At 46.3% G+C, this 18,161-nt stretch overlaps 1 protein-coding gene across 1 annotated transcript in view; it reads left to right on the top strand.

The window, feature by feature from the left end:
- LOC138453015 (vomeronasal type-2 receptor 26-like) overlaps window positions 1-18,161 on the top strand; it is a 589,731-nt gene that overhangs the window by 516,094 nt on the left and 55,476 nt on the right. Inside the window, exon 6 of the mRNA XM_069605426.1 lies at window positions 9,832-9,958. Coding sequence (XP_069461527.1) covers window positions 9,832-9,958 — 127 coding nt within the window. The remainder of the gene's footprint in view (window positions 1-9,831; window positions 9,959-18,161) is intronic.

The raw sequence follows: 18,161 nt of genomic DNA, 5'->3' as shown, positions 1-18,161 counted from the left end.
ACTCACAGGCCATGACGATAGCAGTAATTCTGATGCTTGAAAAATGTAATATAGTGCTCTGAAAGGCCGGGTGAACACTGTTTAAAAGGATAAGCAGATAACGCAAATTCTTTTCAAAGAAATCGTTTTAAAGATATTTTAGGTGAGGAGGGGAAAGGAAGCTGAATTTGGTTTATGGATATGATTTATTGAATATCGGTTTCAATGAGCAATTGGAAAAATGGTATGTTAGGTAATGTGTTTTTCCTTTTTCTCTTTTTCCTGTCTTGTTGTTTCCCTTCACTCATGTCTTATGGATCATTGAGATTTTCTCAATGAGTGTTAATGTCTTTTATGTTTTTATGTGTTGTTTTCTTATGGAATTAAAAGGTTATGCTAACCAAATACAATAAAAAAAATATGTAAATATATAATAATGAAAGATAGAGATGGACTTACTAGGTCTTGTGAGCATTCAGATCGTACAAGTGCAGAGAGAGAGAAGTGATGAGGATGTGTGTGGGGGGTAAGTGCTAGGTGTACCAAGAGTGAAGTGCTAGGGAGTGAGCAGCTGTAACTGCCATGGTGAGAGTGGGCAGCTGCCAATAAATATGTAAGTTCAAGCATGTGCTGGGAGTGAGTTGAGGTTGAAGGCGATTGGGTGTGGGATCGAGGACCCAGGAGGACACATAAGGGCCATGCTCACCAATCTCAGCAACTGTGGACAGAACAGGGAGGAAGGGAAGGAGGAGGTTAAAAGGAAAGTCTTGAGGAGCTCCTGGAATTTGTGGAGATCCAGCTCAAGACAAAGAGGAAGGGGAGGCTGTTCCATAGGAGGGAGCCAGCTGAGGAAAGAGATCACCCACCAGCTCGTTGTTTGGCAAAGCGCTTGACACACAGGGAGTTGGTGCCAGAGGAACGTAAAGATCTAGAGGGAGAGTGTTTAGTGAGAGCTAGGTGTAGACAGCATTGTCTCTGGCCCTAGACAGCCTTACGGATGATGCAGAGGGATTTGAATTTGATGCTTGCAGCAACCTGGAGCTTGAGGAGTTTTTAGGGCTGGAGATATGCGGTCCCTGGGCTTGAGGTCAAGGATAAATCTTGCAGCCCTATTATGGATTAGCTGGAGGGGTCGTAGAGAAGAAGAGGGTAGATTAAGGAAAGTGCTATTGCAGTAGTCTAGCCTGGAGAGAACCAGAGCTCTAGAGACATTGAGCTTTCGGGGGAAAGTGAAGAAGGGAAGAACTCCTTTGAATAGGTGGAGCTGAAAGTGGGCCTTCTTGGCAAGTGAGTGTAAGTGTAAGGAATGTGAATGTAAGGAACTCATGGTGACAACAGTAAAGGCAGACACAAGTGATCACAGTTCAAGGGTGTTTATGAAACTGTAAATGCAGGGTTGAAAAACGCCTAACCTAAATCTAAATTTAAGATGGGAGAAATCTTCGACGATCAAATGAAAAAAAAAGGCAGTCCTTGTTGTGTCTTGTCAAAGTAAAAGGCCTTTACTAAACTATTGCCAATTCCTTACAAATAACTACACAAAGAGTGTGGCATAGGGTTTTCAAATGAAGAAAAAGGTGTTCACAAATAATAAGTCAGGATGTGATTGCCTTGAGATCACCCTTCCCCACGTTTATAGCACAGGACAAGGTAGGACTTTGTAGCACAGCACACACTTGGGCCTTCCCAGCACGAGCCAACAGTTCTGTATCAGCTATCAGGTTCTTTGATGGTTAAGTCCCTTTTCAATAAAAGTCCCTTGCCTTCGAGGGACTGATGTTCTCAACAAACAAACACAAAGGGCCTCATTACGAGGAGCGCAGTAAAAACGGGGTCATTACCGGCATGGAGGTACTAGCGGGTCCGTGCTCGTATGACGCAGCTAATAGGGGGTGATTATGAGTGTGCAAGCACGCGCGAACCCCCATGCTGGTAATGGCCATACCGGCATGCCGCTAAAGGCCCTCCAACCCCCCGATAGCGCCATCACGGGACCCGCCGATACTGCTTCCGCCTAGGATGCACCCCTTAATACCGACCCGGTAATAACAACATGCTAATACCGGGCTTGAAATACCGGACCCGGAAGTAACGTCATTGCGTCGGAATGGGAAATGCTGCGACGGCCATCTTTAAAAACACAATCCATTGCCATCCTCCCAAACCACCAGTTGCATTCAGGAGAGACCAGTGGCAATCCCTTCACCATGTCGAAAGCTACCCGTAAAACAACCTCCCTCCTGCGCAAAAAGCGTTTCGCAGACGCAGAACTTAATATGCTGGCAGACACCCTTACCGCACATGCTGACGAGATTAATCAGCAGAACCTGAAGCGTGAGATGCAGCAGCGCAAAAAGGAGATCTGGGAGGAGGTAGCCCGCAAGGACTCAGCTGTCGGAACCACCCCACAGACAGTGAAGGATTGCAAAAAGAGGTGGGATGACCTCCGCCCCAGGGTTCGTAATATCCTGGCAAGCAACAGGAGGGAGGCCATGGCTACATGCAGGGGTCCCCACTCTCCTGCCAAACTGACCAGCTGGGAGGAGACGGCAAGCATGTTCATTCAGATGGAGTCCATCGAGGGATTTGGGGAGATGGAGAAGGGTGCGGCAACATCTGCAAATGGAGGTGAGTGACCCTGTAGATCCCTGTAAGGGAAACCATGATGTAGCACAAGTGATGTGGAAGAGAGTCTAGGCAAGGCAATGCATGTCCCAACACACACATTAACATATTCTTGTCCAGATGGAGGGCCAAACCCTGCAACACTGAAATGCATGCTGAGTGCCAATCCCATTACAAACACACAGCCAACACACACGGACCGTGCCCATGTAATACATCACACAAACCCCAATACAACGGCATGCCACCTGCCATGCAGCAAACGCCAAAATGCCCCATCCATACTACCCTGTGTGACACACCTGTAAGATATGAATGCATGATAAATGAAATGCTCCTCAGCACCATATAATGCATCTAGCATGTAACACCATCGCTGATGCCCTGCATCTCTTCTACCCCCCCAGGCACCGATGGAGAAGATGCCAGCCAGGATCCCACCACAAGGGCATCCACGTCCTGGCCAAAGACAACGGCCAGCGACAACACCACCTCTGGGGCAGCCTCGCAGCCCACAACAACACCCAGTGCGCCTGACACCGTGGACACTGAGCTGCCTACACCTGCACCAGTGGAAGGCGAGGCCGTAGAACCACTGACCAACACTGATGATGCAGAGGATGAGTATGTGGACCAGGAAGGACTGACGCATGTGGAATGTCCACACTCTCCAAGTCCCGTGCCCACCCCCCACCCCACATTCATCCCTCACCCACCTGCAGCAGTGCGGATCCCTGCCTGCACGATTCAGACCTAAGCAGCATCCACGAGAACAGCACTGCCATTGCAGGCCCCGTCACAGCACCCTCGACCACTGCTGCTCCCTCCATCAGCCTTTAGGCGCGGCTGGCGAAGGTGGAGGCCAGACAGGACTCTATGTTGGACCTTCTCTGGCAATATATCATGGATGGGGAGCGCACGAGGCGTGGGATAGCCCAGGCCATAGCGGCGAACACAGCCGCCATAGCCGCCAACACAGCCGCCGTCAATACCTCGCCATTGTTGATGAAAGACTGGGGGCCATCACGCAGGTCCTCACATCCATCCTGTTGCACATGCAGCAGCCACAACACGCACCAAGCGTGCAAATGACCAGAAGCTTCCTCCCCATCCACCACACCCGCTTCCTCTGCCCCCCCTTCCTCTGGACCCTCCAGCCCTGTGTGTCAAACAAGGCGCAGTGCGAGGCACCCTGAAATGCCGCCCCCGGTCAGCCAGAAGTCCCGGAAATAGTGTGGGAGAACTATGAGAGTGGGTAAGATGGTGTTGGCGGTGAATGGGAGTATTAGGGGGAGTACATTGGGGGGTTTGGGGAGTTCACTGGGGGGTTTGGGGAGTTCACTGGGGGGTTTTGGGAGTTCACTGGGGGGTTGGGTGTGGGGTGGTTGCACTTTCTTCAGTTGAAATCAATACACCTGTTGTGTTAAAAAAGAAATCAATGGCTGGACATTATTCATTTTGTGTGTATCAATTTAATGTACGACGGTGTACAGTGGCCAAATCCCCACATTCCCTGTGTGCATGTCCACAAGGACACAGTGTACAATGTGTCACTGACACATTTCTATCAAGGTCCCTTTGGATCAGAAGTATTCGTCAATCAGTGATTGGCGTACTGCATGGCCATCCTGTGCATCACGTACTGGCAGGGGTGCTGCTTCTCCTCCATCTTCATCCTCATCATCCTCACCCGGTGCATGCATGTCAATGTCAGGTGGCAGTGGTACATTTCTCCAGACGCACATGTTGTGCAGCATGACACTGGCCATGGTGATCTTTGCCACCTGTTCAGGTGCATAAAGGAGTGCTTCACCAGACCTGCTTAGGCAGCAGAACCGCGCCTTCAACAGGCCAAAGGTCTGCTCAATCACAACACGGGGACGGGTATGTACCCGATTGTACTCCTCTTCAAGGCTGTTCCGCAGGCTTCAAGGGATGGTTCTATGTGATTTCATCGACGGACTTTTCATCGCAGGGTTTTTTGCCGCAGATTTTTTTTTTTTTTTAAACATCAATTTTTTTTTTTGTTTTGGGGGGGATTACCCCCTCAAACTCCCATCCGTTTAATTATTTTAATACTCCCCTAGACACACACCAAATGTATTTAATTTTTAACCCCAGAAAAAATCGATGTTTTTCTTTTTCGAAAAAAAAATCGCAGCAAAATACCCCGCAATGAAAAGCCTGTCGATGAAATGACGGTATACCCAAGGGATATCCTCCATCACCTGCCAGAGAATACAGATTGGTCTATGTGAGTCACTCTGAGCTGCCACCTTCAGGATACACAGTCATGAGCGCAGCTATTTGCTGTCGACCTGCACATGTCCGTGTACGTATGCACCAATATTGTTTAGATGCATTCAATACTGCAATATGGTGTGGTAGTCTGGATGGCGTTGCACAGATGATGCAGGGTGAAATCATGCATGCTGATGCGGATGTACTGTGGTTGTACGACAATGTTTTGCCTCCCATTTTTGCTGTGTATACTACACTGTGCATGGTCATCACTAGCCACATTGGCACCGTTGAAATCCTGTTTAGTCATGCATTGCTTGACATACACATGGTGGCCAGGTTGTGTGTCTTACATGTGGTCATTGATATACGTATTGGTCAAATGTGTGCCACTGATGTGTCTTGTTGGGGTTGGGAGGTTCAGGTCAGGAGTCATTAGCTCTGTGTCTATTCTCCACTCACTGTCCATTCCCACCCAGGTGGAGTATGCATCCCCCCATTCCCACCCAGGTGGAGTATGCATCCCCCCCATTCCCACCCAGGTCGGGTATTCTGCTAACCAGATGGAGTGCTGCTTTATGACCTGGAGTGTAGGCAAACACATAAAGAACTCAGGTGGCCTGAGGGGGGGGTGACAAAAGGTACTTTACTAGGTGGAGGGCCTTAGAGGAGATATGTTCGAGGTAGATGAATATGTCATTCATTGTGTCAGCCCCTCCCCCAACTCCATACCGTAGACTTGAAACTGCAAGAAGACATTACTGACACTAGCTAAAATACAAATACATGATCGAAAATCAAGTTAATAGAGCAAAATAAGTCCGAATGTGGTCCCCTCACGGGTGATCTATAATTAGAAGACAGGGTGTGATGCGGGAAATGCATTGGAGGGACAGACCTCCGTATCCTTGTCCTTTACTGTTTATCGTGTTCTGTTGTGTTTTCCGCGCAGGAGTTCATGCGGGACTCCTGGTGGTGCAGCTCTCTTTCTTGGTTTGGTAAACAGACCCATGGGATACCCTTATGGCACCCATGGGTAGGGGTGCAACCCTATGCCCCTAGTGGGCACCTGTGGGTGGCCCACAGAGCAGGGTACAGGCTGGTGGCAGCTACGTGCTGAAATGACTGGGGCCCTGAGCGTCCTCCATTTTGGGATGCCCAGGCCCTGTCATTGGAATCGGTAGATTCCTGATGGAGACAAAATGGCCCCCATGGCCACTTGCCTTCCATCACCTGTTACCTTGATCTTCCCGAAGTCCCGTGAAGCCCTGACTCTGTCCCTTCCCCCTGACTGGCTGTTGGGTGGAAGTTCCATATATGGTAGTGTGGGGAAGTGCTGGAGCCTTCTCAACGACCGTATGTTGTGGGTACGCCTGTGGTTGGGACCTGGGTGAATGGAGTGTGTGACGAATACTCATTCTATGTTGTCGGTGTCTAGTATCTGGTGGTTGACACAATGACTGAGACAGCCCTGCCCGAAACCGGTATGAATGCAGTATGAAGTGTTGAATGGCTCGGTACTTGTCCCAATACACTTAACTTGTTGTGAGTGTCAGGAGGGAAGTGAATGGCCTGAATGCACTGTGTGCCTGATTGGTTGCCTGCCTGCATGAATGCCCTTCGTGTGTGACCCAGCGGAATGGATAGGAGATCAACAGAATATCTGGGGACCTCTCCCTGCTAGGAATCGTGTTCAGAAGTGTTCAGAGCTGAAGTACAAACTTCACAATCTGAATGCTGCACAGTCTCCAAGGACTGACCCAGAGAGGACCTGGTAAGGCGCCCTAATCCCGAGCTACGAAGGACCATCGTGCACCAGCTGACCTTTGCCAAAGCTCCCTGGTAGACAGACCTTCGACAGGCTGCCGACCCGATACGGGGACTGCTGCAGAACTCCAAGGATAAGCGCCTAAGAACTTCATTGATCCAAGGATGCTCTCGTCTGCATCGTCGCAGCTATATCCTGCCGAGACGGCCTGACCGTCGACGCGCCGAGGAGCATCTGCCGGTGGCTTTCCCGCCACCCAAAAGACCACAGAGACGCCGACGAATCGACGCCCTTGCTGGCCCACAGTTCTTCAAACTCTTTGCGGTCCAGAACTATTGACACTGAGGTGCCCCGCACACCTCTTCCTTGCAAGATGTTTACGCTTCCCAGTCAATGAGCAACACTAGGAACGACGCAGCCACTTCAACGTCGTAGCTCGACCTGTTCTCTGTCAGACTTTCGACGACCCGTGTGACTCCTGCCTTAAAGGGACGGCACTCAAGAAGGGCAGTCGATTCCCCGACGAGGAACGCTACAACACCAAGGTACTTTGGGGTTGCAGAACTAGTGGAAAGTCTAGTGTGAACAATATATGGACTGAGCTTGTATCTTTCTTTATAGGTTGCCCAGGTGGGGGGGATCTCCACAGAGAACTGTGTCTAGGTATCGGGGCCAGTATTCTGCCAATTGCTCAACCATCTTGCTTTCCTTCCTCTCTCTACTGCTGATTTCCTCTTTATTCTGATCTGTGTGTCATTCTAGCCGTATGCACTTTAATGAGATCTAATGACGTTAGTGGTACCACTTTAGAACTGTATTTATTTACCATTGCTGATTTTCGGAGTACAAAGTGAGTTATCGTGATATGTATATACCTTTGAATATTAATTATATAAAGAATGTGTTGTAACCGGTACAGTGTTGACATTCCTTTGTGGGTGCTTGGGGACTACACTGTACAGACACCCCCCAATGGCCGTCTTTACACAGGGCCCATTTATTAACTCTAGACACAGATACCTGCTACGACTCCCCAAAGTTTCCCAGAACAGAAATGCCAGACAAGGCCAATTACAAAGCTAGATGTCCTGCCTCAAAGTCTAGGAAATAAGGGATGTTGTCTTATTAAATCAGAAAAGGCTGCTCCTAGGTTTCGCTCCCCCTACCACTATTCTCACTCATGTGCTGGTGGCGTGCCAAGTGTCCAAGGTTGTTAAAACCAATGCCAAACCAATCACAACTCTCAAGATGATACCGCCATGTCATTTTGCATTAGCTAATTACCTTTTGGTAAAATGTCTTTATTACTTGTATCAATTTAGCGGTGGTCCGAAGACAGGCCATCAGATAGCTATATCCAATGAAAATACTAATCGATATGTAAACTATATGTAGACAATTCCCCTAACCAATCCCTCCATCCCGCAGGTTTTAGTAAGTAAGATTACAGTGTAATGTTAGTAGTGGCGTATTTTGTGTTTTTAAACAACTGTTTTGCATTGTGTAGCTAGAGCTTGAGACGTGCATGCTTAATGCTGCCCTTGTTTAATATGATCCATTAAAGAAGGCATTTGCCAACTACATTGTCTAGTTCTGTCATTTGGGGGCAGGATTTCTAGACCTGCCTGTTGCGCTCACGCTGGGAATTTCCAGAGCCCTTACTACAATTCAAACAGGACAGACTAGGGCAAAGAACGTGACTCAAACGGGACAGACCGGGGGGAAGCAGGTGTTTTAAACAGGACAGACTAGGACGAAGAAGGAAAAAAGTTGACTCAAACAGGACAGCCTAGGGCAAAGAAAGTGATGCAGACTGGACAGACTAGGGCACAGAAGGTGAATAACAGGACAGCCTAGGGCACAGAAAGTGATGCAGACAGGACAGACTAGGGCAAATAAGGTGATTAACAGGACAGACTAGGGCAAAGAAGGTGATTAACAGGACAGCCTAGGGCAAAGAACGTGATGCAGACAGGACAGACTAGGGCAAAGAAGGTGATTAACAGGACAGACTAGGGCAAAGAAGGTGATTAACAGGACAGCCTAGGGCAAAGAAAGTGATGCAGACAGGACAGCCTAGGGCAAAGAAGGTGATGCAGACAGGACAGACTAGGGCAAAGAAGGCGACTGAAACAGGACAGACTACAGCAAACAAAGTGACTCAAACAGGAAGGATTCTCAGATCACAAACAAATGGGAAGGTTTTAGGTTTCACAAACAAGCGTGAATAAATAAGGGAACAGTTTACTATTATGTTTTGAATATATTTGGGGACTAAAATCTAAGTAAGGGAAACAACTGGAACAGGTCACATGAGGCCTAGTAGGACAAACACAAAAACAAATGGAATTCGAAATAAATAAGGGAAAGGTGCTTAATTGTCTTTTTTAAACTTTGTCGGTATGAAAATGGGAAAAGGAACATGGGAAATGACGGGGACTGATGAAAAAAGGTAGGATGACAAATGGGGTATAATTAACACACAACAGACAAAAAGGGGCACCTTGCGATCAAAAAGCACTCAACCCTATTCCACTAGCAAGAAAGAACACTAAACTTCTCAACAGGTAGCAAAATGTCCCTAAAACACTAATGATAGCCTTTCCCTGTAAGCAGCAGCTCCTCCAGTCTAACAGGAAGCTAAAGTGATGTGGTGCTTTTACAGGGGTTGTGAGCCTCTGAGAGCATATAGCATCTTGCCACACGATTCAGGGATTCAGATAGGCCCGCCAAGTGGACACCATCTGTTACAACCCATGGGGCGAGTTTGGACCCCATTATTGGCAGGTGGTGAGTCCCGCAGGAATCCCAAGACGCATATTCAGTTCATGCCGCGAATGGGTGGTGGACCGCCCCAGACTTACGCATCATTGTCATCAACCATGACAAATCCAATACACACATGCAATTCAACCTTGACTGACACCAATCATCAACCAAACCAGCAACATTCCACCAACTCTGAACAGCAAGACCCACATGAATGATCATTGCCCACTTTCAGTACATTGCAATGTCTGCATATGTTCAAGAAGCTGAAACAGTGCTGGCAGTGACACATTCTATCAGGCCAAGTTGAGAAATTGGACTGTCTTACCATACCTTTCCAAAGTGATGAGAAAGATGTTGCTTATGTTTAAAAAGTGCAATTTAAAATTACTGCTTATTTCCAGAAAAGTTTCATAGCTTGATTTAATGTTTCACCTCTTACCTGACAGACACCGCCACAGTCCAGGTGCAGTGAGCCGTGCGTGCCTGGATATCAGAAACTAATGTTACCAGGTAAACAGGTCTGCTGCTACGGCTGTATCCCGTGCCCAGAGGGTGAGGTGTCCCACCAGACAGGTAATGGAGGCTGCCATGTTCTGAGTTTGGTACAGGGAATGGAGGCTGTTATGTTTACACACTGCGTAGTAGTTTGCAGACCCATCAAGACCACTGGGATGAACAAAGCATAGCCGAAGGCCAGGCTGTGGGCAATGTGGCACCAGGCATGGCTAGTGACTGCTTTATATGGCTCTGTGCTGCCCCTTGGCATGCCCTAATTACATGCCTTGATATTCCTTTAATAGTTCCCACTGAAAACCTACCAATTTGTTTCAACCAAGCATACCTAATCCAGTTTCACTGCAATTAATATTTCCCACCACATACAAAAAATATTAAATAGTGTATACATTATACATTATACATACAAATCAGTACCTTTTAAATTCCAAATAACTCAGCTTTCAAAAAGTGCCTATATTTCTAAAATATACAAACACATTAATCCAAAAGAAACATTCTCACATACATTTGACAATCATTCACACCCATTTGCACCTGGGGTGGGCTCTCAGCCAATCAGGCAGCTGGAACAGTGGGCGAGAATACACTGTGTACCACCCACTGTTTCCAGCCACCAGAGGCCCATCTCCGGGTGGCAGCATCTTGATTGTGGGGAGGCAACAGGGAGTCCCCACTCCCCCGCATGAGATCCTGTTCTCTTTCCCCACCCTCATCCCTCCCTCCCCACTTACCTCGCTTTGTTCGGGCCTGCCTAGAAACGGGCCTGGAAGGCCGTTACCAGCCATGTCTGCCCCCCAACGCGGGGTTGATTTCTATATTCAAACTCTTTCATTCCTCTTGCCCTCCCGTGCTAATCCCCCCGCCTACTGTGACTGGCAGACTGGTCCCTTATGAGTCTTACAGGACACCAGGCTCCACTCGTCCAGTCTGCCTCAGCACTCGCCCAACCTAGCTCTGCCCTTCTGGGCCCCCTCCCATACCAGCCTGGATGGTTGGCACCCTCCCCTCCCCCCAGAGTCCAGTCCATCCCCTTCTCTACACTAGATGATGATCCCGTCAGCCGTGAGTCGGGTCCTGCAGCCTAAGGGCCTCAGCACAAGGGCCTTTATCTGCGGGCGGCCGGAGCCCTCGGGCCGGCTATGTTGCTTCTGCTGACCTTGCTGCAGTTAAAGTAGCCGTCAACAACACAATTGAGGTAAGCCTTGCTTGCTCCACAGCCAAATGACCTGATCTCACCTAACCTAAGGCAGATCCATCTACACACTATACTCTGATAGCATCTCATTGCACAGGGGGTTCACTGTGCATGCTGTACCAAGCTTGAGATACTCAGCAGACGGCCCACGCCCTACCCCTTTGTACTGTAACTTTGTGATGAACTGTTGACAAGAGGTCTCCCCATGCCTATAGTCCATGTTACGTACATGTTCTGCTAAGCTCGCCGATTACCTACTTATTTTTCCAGATTTACATAGAAACGATGTAGCCTCTAACTTCTTACTAAACCGCACCGCCAATCATTGCGTATGTGGTCCTCTTCCGACAACCGCATATATGCTATTTCGCTTGTTATATCCCACATACTGCATTATTTGCTAGGCATCTTTCGTTCTCTGAATAATTCATCCTAGCTGGATCACAACGTCCGCCTCATGATATTAAACACTGTCCTTTCTGTCCACTGTATTACTTACTTTGAAATATGCTCTTATAATATGCTGTGCATTCTGCTAAATCTTACCAGTCTATGCTACTTGTTATAGACTATTGTAACATTGCTATCACTTCTACATGCTAAAATGACATACACACTTTGTACATCTTGTTAGGCAATGTGCTCCCATTGACTACCTATCGCTATCAGATATCTGCGCTTGCGTCAGGGTACCAACTCAGCTGTATTCTAGACCTGGATCTATGCTCTTATATTATGTTAACTTTACTAGTCTAAGATCATTAACAAGCTCCTTGTATGACTGCCATTCCTTAAGCATTCACGCATGCAGCTATCTACCATGCCAGCACACTAGTCTAATACCCTGTACTGGCAAGTCATGCCGATGCACAACACCAGACTGTTGCTGAACTGGCCATCACTATTAACAGTCACTTCTGCTATTCTGACCAGAATGTCCCTGCTAGCCACAGCCACCATTGATACTAACATGAAGCATGCTACCATGAAAACTGTGATTCCGATTCTATACACAGCAAAAGTAGTGTCTCCATATCCATGTCCAACACACTACCCCACTATGACTCCATAGCACCTACCAATTTCCTGCCATCCTGGCCATCTCGGCCTCCTAAATGCCCCCCTGCTTACACAACCTCAGCAAATGACACTAATGTTCTCACACCTACCCAATGGAACTTACGCTTTGCCTCTCGACCTGTCTCTAATCAACCTTACGCCACAGTAACTAGGAACCTCACATTAGGATCAAGACTTAATCCATCCTATCTACGTACATCTAATACCGAATCCACAATCAATTCCAAGACCATGACCATTAAGAAAATATGCCTGAAGTCTTAAAATAATTCCACCATAAATGTCACTACCCACTCAAGTAAGACCACAACTGCTTCTAACACTTCTAGTAACACCAGTTCACCCCTCAAAGAAGCACTCATCAACACTAGATCACTGATAGCACATGCCTCAGAAGTTGCTGACCTTATAACTGCCAACCAGCATGAATTCCTAGCCATAACTGAAACATGACCACATGCCGCAGCAGGCCCTTCACTCGCTCAAGCCATCGCAGACAATTTTACTATCACAAGACTTGCTAGAGAGCCTTCTAAAGGTGGTGGAGTCGCCATCATTTCCAAGAGCCACCTTAAGAGCCCTCCCTCACCATTCTCAGCCTTGCGGACCTAAAAAATGTATCTCGTTTGCAGACCACCCGGACCTATATCCACCTTCGAGGAAGATATGCTACAACTCCGCGCCACTGATACTAAAGCAGGTTCACAAATCCTGCTACTGAGTGATTTCAACCTAGGTTTTTTAGACTCCAATGATGATTCAACTACTACCCTAACCATCTCAATTACAGAACTAGGTTTTTCCCATCGCATCACCAAACCTACACACAACAAAGGTAGAATCCTCGACTGGATTGCTGACCTAAATTGCGAAACCAACATTCTTTCCAATGCACCATGTGCATGGACAGACCATCACCTCATCTCATTCACCATACAGTTATGTTCTCAACTAAACCTTCCTTGAGCTCTACCTCTGCCATCGCTAACAAGAAATAACAAGATCACAACTGAATATCTATTTCCCCTCTTACAGCCTATCCTCAACTATTCGAATACTAACACTGACCTATCTACTTTTGTAGAGCTCTACAAACTAACACTACGTCAAGCCATTGATACTATAGCCCCACAGAAACTATGGAAAGCCAAGCCGCAAGCTCATCTGAATAATTGGTTCACCCCTAATCTTAAAACTTTACGCAATAACAAAAGAAATGCTGAAACCGCCTGGAATTACCACCCATCAGTCATCAACAAAGACACTTTTTCAAAAGCCGCAAACTGCTACAAGCTAGCCATCTCTCAAACTAAAAGTGAAACCTGCAACAACAGAATCGCCAATGCAAAATCTGGCTCTAAAGAGCTATTCACGATCCTTAAAGAGCTTGAATCGCCCACGCCACCCTCTGAAACTTGCTCCAAAGACAAGACTTGGTGTACGAAGATGCACGCAGCCCTACTCGATAAAATATCGATTCTCCAAAAATGAAAAGAAAAAACTGAGCATCAGCCCTAACCTAGGCCTCCATAGGTCTCAGCCTCCAATGGGGAAGGCTGTCATCCAGATGTCAGGGCAATATATGCCCTGCTACAATCATTAAAGAAGCAGCGAAAGAACTTGCACCTGCTATCAGATCATTTATAAACTCCTCCTTGGAAACCAGTACGGTCCCCACCAACCTGATATATGCCTGGGTCCTCACACTGTTAAAAAGAACCAAACCCTGACCCAGATATTCCAACAAACTATAGGCCTATCACCACAGTGCCTTTCCTGCTGAACATTCTTGATAGGGCAGCCCATCTTCAAATACAGGCACACCTGGAAACAAATAATCTACTAGGCCTTCGTCAATCAGGGTTTAGAGGAAGGCACAGTACGGAAACCGCGCTTGTAGACTTGAAAATGCAAACAGATGACCATATAGATAAGGTCTATCATATAGATAAGGGCAACATAACGCTCCTCATGCTGCTAGATTTATCTGCTGCCTTCGATCTCGTCAGTCATAAAGTCTTGTGCAACCATCTCATTTCATGAGCTTATTTCTCTGAGAAAGCCACAGCTTGGATACAATCCTTTCTGGATAATGGAACAATGAGAGTATTCTCTCCCTCCGCATCGGCTGACCCAGCACTGGGTCTTACGTGTCACCCACGCTGTATAACATATTTACTAAGCCCTCTTGGGTGTCACCTACACTAACTATGCAGATGACACCCAAGTCCTCCTCCATATTTCTGGAAACCAGGAAAGTATACCAATCTCCTGAACAAAATCTATCTCATCATTCAGGTATGGATGACTACACACATGGCCTTTGCCTCAATGATGAGAAGACCGAATTACTACTCATTGGCTCAAAAGCCAAATGAAAGGAACTAGACTGCACATATAACTCATTTACCATAGACGGCATCAACATCCTGGTCGCTAAAGATGTCAAGACTCTCGGTTTCTACCTTGACTCATCCTTAACCTTGACCAAACAAGTGAACGTGACAGCCTCTGCCACAGCTTACACACACCTGTAGACCTTACCTCTCACCTACAAGTAGCTCCATGTTAGCTAGGGCACTTGTTTTATCCAAACTGGATTACTGGAATGCGCTCTATTTAGGAATCATTAAATAAAACTTAAATAAGCTTCAGGTCTTGCTCTTAGAGCAGCTATCAACATACCTAGATCTCACCACATATTGGAAACTAGATGCAATTCCCACTGGCTGTCTGTCAAAAACAGAATCTCATTCAAAACTTTGACTCTCACCCACAAGTTTCTGTCTAACTCAGCACCCAATTATTTAACATGCAAATTCTCCAAAAGCCAATCTGACCGACCTACTAGATCAGCACAACTAGACTGTCTTAGAGTACCTAGAAATCGGGAGGCAGCAGCTTCCCTCTCCTAGCTTCCAAACTATTGAACTCATTGCCTATAGCTATTAGAGCAGAACCATCATTCTCCCAATTCATGATAAATATAAAAAATGTGTTGTCCGCTCAGGAGATCAGTTAACCGCCTTCTACCTAGCATCTCCTATCGAACTGGTATGCTCATACTTATCTATCTGACTGTACCTACATTGTTTTATATGTATCGACCCTATGCCTGTACATATTCTCACTATCATTTTCTGTATTACTGTAACCTACTATTGTAACCTTGTACAAATATAACTTAAGCAACGTGCCCAGATACCCGAGGGTAAGGTGTGCTTTATAAATAAACCAACAATACCCTTTGGCACTTGCCCTCCTGGGCTCCCCATAGCACTTGCCTAACCCTGGGCCCTCCTGCCACTGCTCTCCCCGCCCTCCCTTCTTGCTGCTGCAATTGCATGATCTGAATGTCACAAGGCACATTTATACATTTATACATTTATACATAGAGAACAAAAGGAAAACAACGTATTCTTATTGCAACAGCTAGCTAGCTTCTGAGTACAGCTAATTAATCCAAAATGTCTTGGCTTTCGTCATAACATCAATCAATCTGGTGTTTTGTTGTAGATTTGATAACCAATATCTGCCGCTTTACTTATCCAAGAAGATTTTATGAATTCCTTGATTTCTAAGGATTATAAATGCCACCAAACAAACGATTGTGTAAACATGTTACACCTCACGTACATTTCAGATTAGTGAGAATTCTTTTAATGGTGGCTATGCGAAGAGAACAACTTTCAAGAAAGGCTTCCTTATGAGTTAGGGAGAAAAGACAAATCCAAGCACGAAAAACGGTACAGAGATAAATGACCAAATATCTTCTCTTTGTGTGTACTCAATTCTTGGTAGAATACAGAGGGATTCACAATCAATCATAAACCTTGAACCAGCCAATGTGCAGTTGCCAAGATATATTTGACAGCATTGCCAATATAGTCTCCTTAGTGTTTGACAGGCAAAGCAGAAGCAAACATCAAACTTGACATCCTCATCACACTCACCTTCCTGATGAAATGGAAATTGATGTTATTACCAATAAACACAAGAGAACCAAAGCGCCTGCTGACCGTACACAGCAATCAGTCGGGCCGCAATCCATTTCAGTTATTTATCATTATATTAATTTTCACCTTTACTCAAGTTTCACATCCTGTTAAGTCACTCACAGGATCCATGAGAGGGGAAACTTCATTTTAAGGAATGCTACCTTGAGATCCCTGTGCCATTCATGCAATTATAAGTGCTCATACACTTTCTGCCACCAAACTGCAAGCAACCCAATAAACCACCTGCAGCTCACATCCCAATATCACTGTTCACACAGTATCTAGGCAGGCTTCCAAATGTACAATTTCACAATGCCCATGAAGAGTGCATCACGTATGGTGACATGTCATATGTCCAAATATGTGAGTAAACATTCATTTGTGTCCCCACATCACTCACAGGGAAACATTAAATGCTTGCTTGGATCAAAACAAGGGATTACTGTTCTCCCCCCACCCCCTCCAAGATCGCTGCAGTCACCCATGGTAGCACTCCTTAAAATGATATCTTGGATTGTGAATTTGTCTGTATTCTAGCAAGAATTGAGTACACCCTGTGAAGGCATCAGGAAGTAGACACAGACAACTAAGTAAAACTTGTGTTACAAACTTTTATTCAAAATAAAAGGGAGGTTAGAAAAAGGCCTAACTTGCCCTTTGCTAAGGTACGATTTTCCTATCTAACTGAAACTAATGATAGTCTGTGTCAAGGAAGTCCAAAGCACATGTCTGTCTGTGTCCAAAACCTATACTTGCCCTCACATCTATTTGTGTATAATGTGCAGGGATGTCAGCATCAAAATGAAAAGTGTTCAAATAACAGTTCAGAGCTTCTTCCAGTTCTTCACTGGAAAAGGGGTTTTCCCTTCCCCGAAGATTCAGGATAGTTCACTTTATCATAAAGAGGGGTTCCCTCAAGCAAGCTTCCAAAATCACACAATTCCTTGGGCATCTACAGAGCTTTGCTGGTGGTATTGCCTTTCACTAATGTCTCAGAGTTCGTTTCATCAAGATCATGATCTCCAATCACAAATCATAAGTGGCTTTTTTACTTTCAGTAGGCGTACTTGGTCTGGGTGCAGTTGTCAGACCACACATTCCACCCATTACAGGTCACACAACCGATACACCTTACAGGCTTATTCTTCACAGTTACACTGCCACTGTTTCAGCATCACAGTGGTATTGGATTTATCCTCTTGGAGCTTTCTCAATATTTGTTTTCCCACCATTCACATGTGATACTCTCAGAGATGTTGCCACTGCTTACTTTTTCAATTGACACAGTTCCTTATGACACTTGCCAATGCTTGTTCTCTTCTACACAGTTCACAGTTCCTTTCATCAGGAGGTTTCACCAATTGCTTTCTTTTGATTTAGTATTCCAAACAAAAAAGTTTCATTTCATTTCCTTTGGTCACATTAGACAAAGCAGCATCAAATTCCCACTTTACTCTCCTGCTGGGAATTTGCACCCTGCTCGCAGGCGTTTTCACAAGTTCAAAGACTTCTGCTTCCCGGGCCCTTTCTTGCCCTCATCAATTTCCTCTTTTTCACAAATCCGTTTTCACAAAACTCTTTCATTCATTTTTCTCAGATTTCAGGTTATCATAATATCAGAAGTCTTTTTTTCAATCTGGTCCGTCATTCAGATTGCCTAAATGGTCCCTCGGATCCAGCGATCAGACCTGCAGAAACCACGTTGTTTACCCCATAGCGATCTGGAGTCCTTCAGGCTCCTTTGACTCACTGGGTATGCTGTCTCCGGGTGCTGCTCTCTGTGTTGGCAGGCTCTCTGTGGCAGCCGCTGCTCCCGGCTCGGCGTGCCTCTCTTCCAGGTTCCCTACCGCCTCGGTTGTTCATAAAGGGGGTCTCTCCGACTCCAGGAGGTACGCAGACCAGCTCTGCTATGGGAGACCTTTCGAATGCTTCCGCCACAATCCACTTCTGCTACATCGACTCTGCAGCTCGTAGGCGCTTCGGG

This window comes from Ambystoma mexicanum, chromosome 4p (genome assembly GCF_040938575.1).
Source record: "Ambystoma mexicanum isolate Mex_15411 chromosome 4p, UKY_AmexF1_1, whole genome shotgun sequence".
Classification (NCBI taxonomy): Eukaryota; Metazoa; Chordata; class Amphibia; order Caudata; family Ambystomatidae; genus Ambystoma; species Ambystoma mexicanum.
The sequence above is the reverse complement of the archived record's forward strand: the minus strand, read 5'-3'. Positions and strand labels throughout refer to the sequence as shown.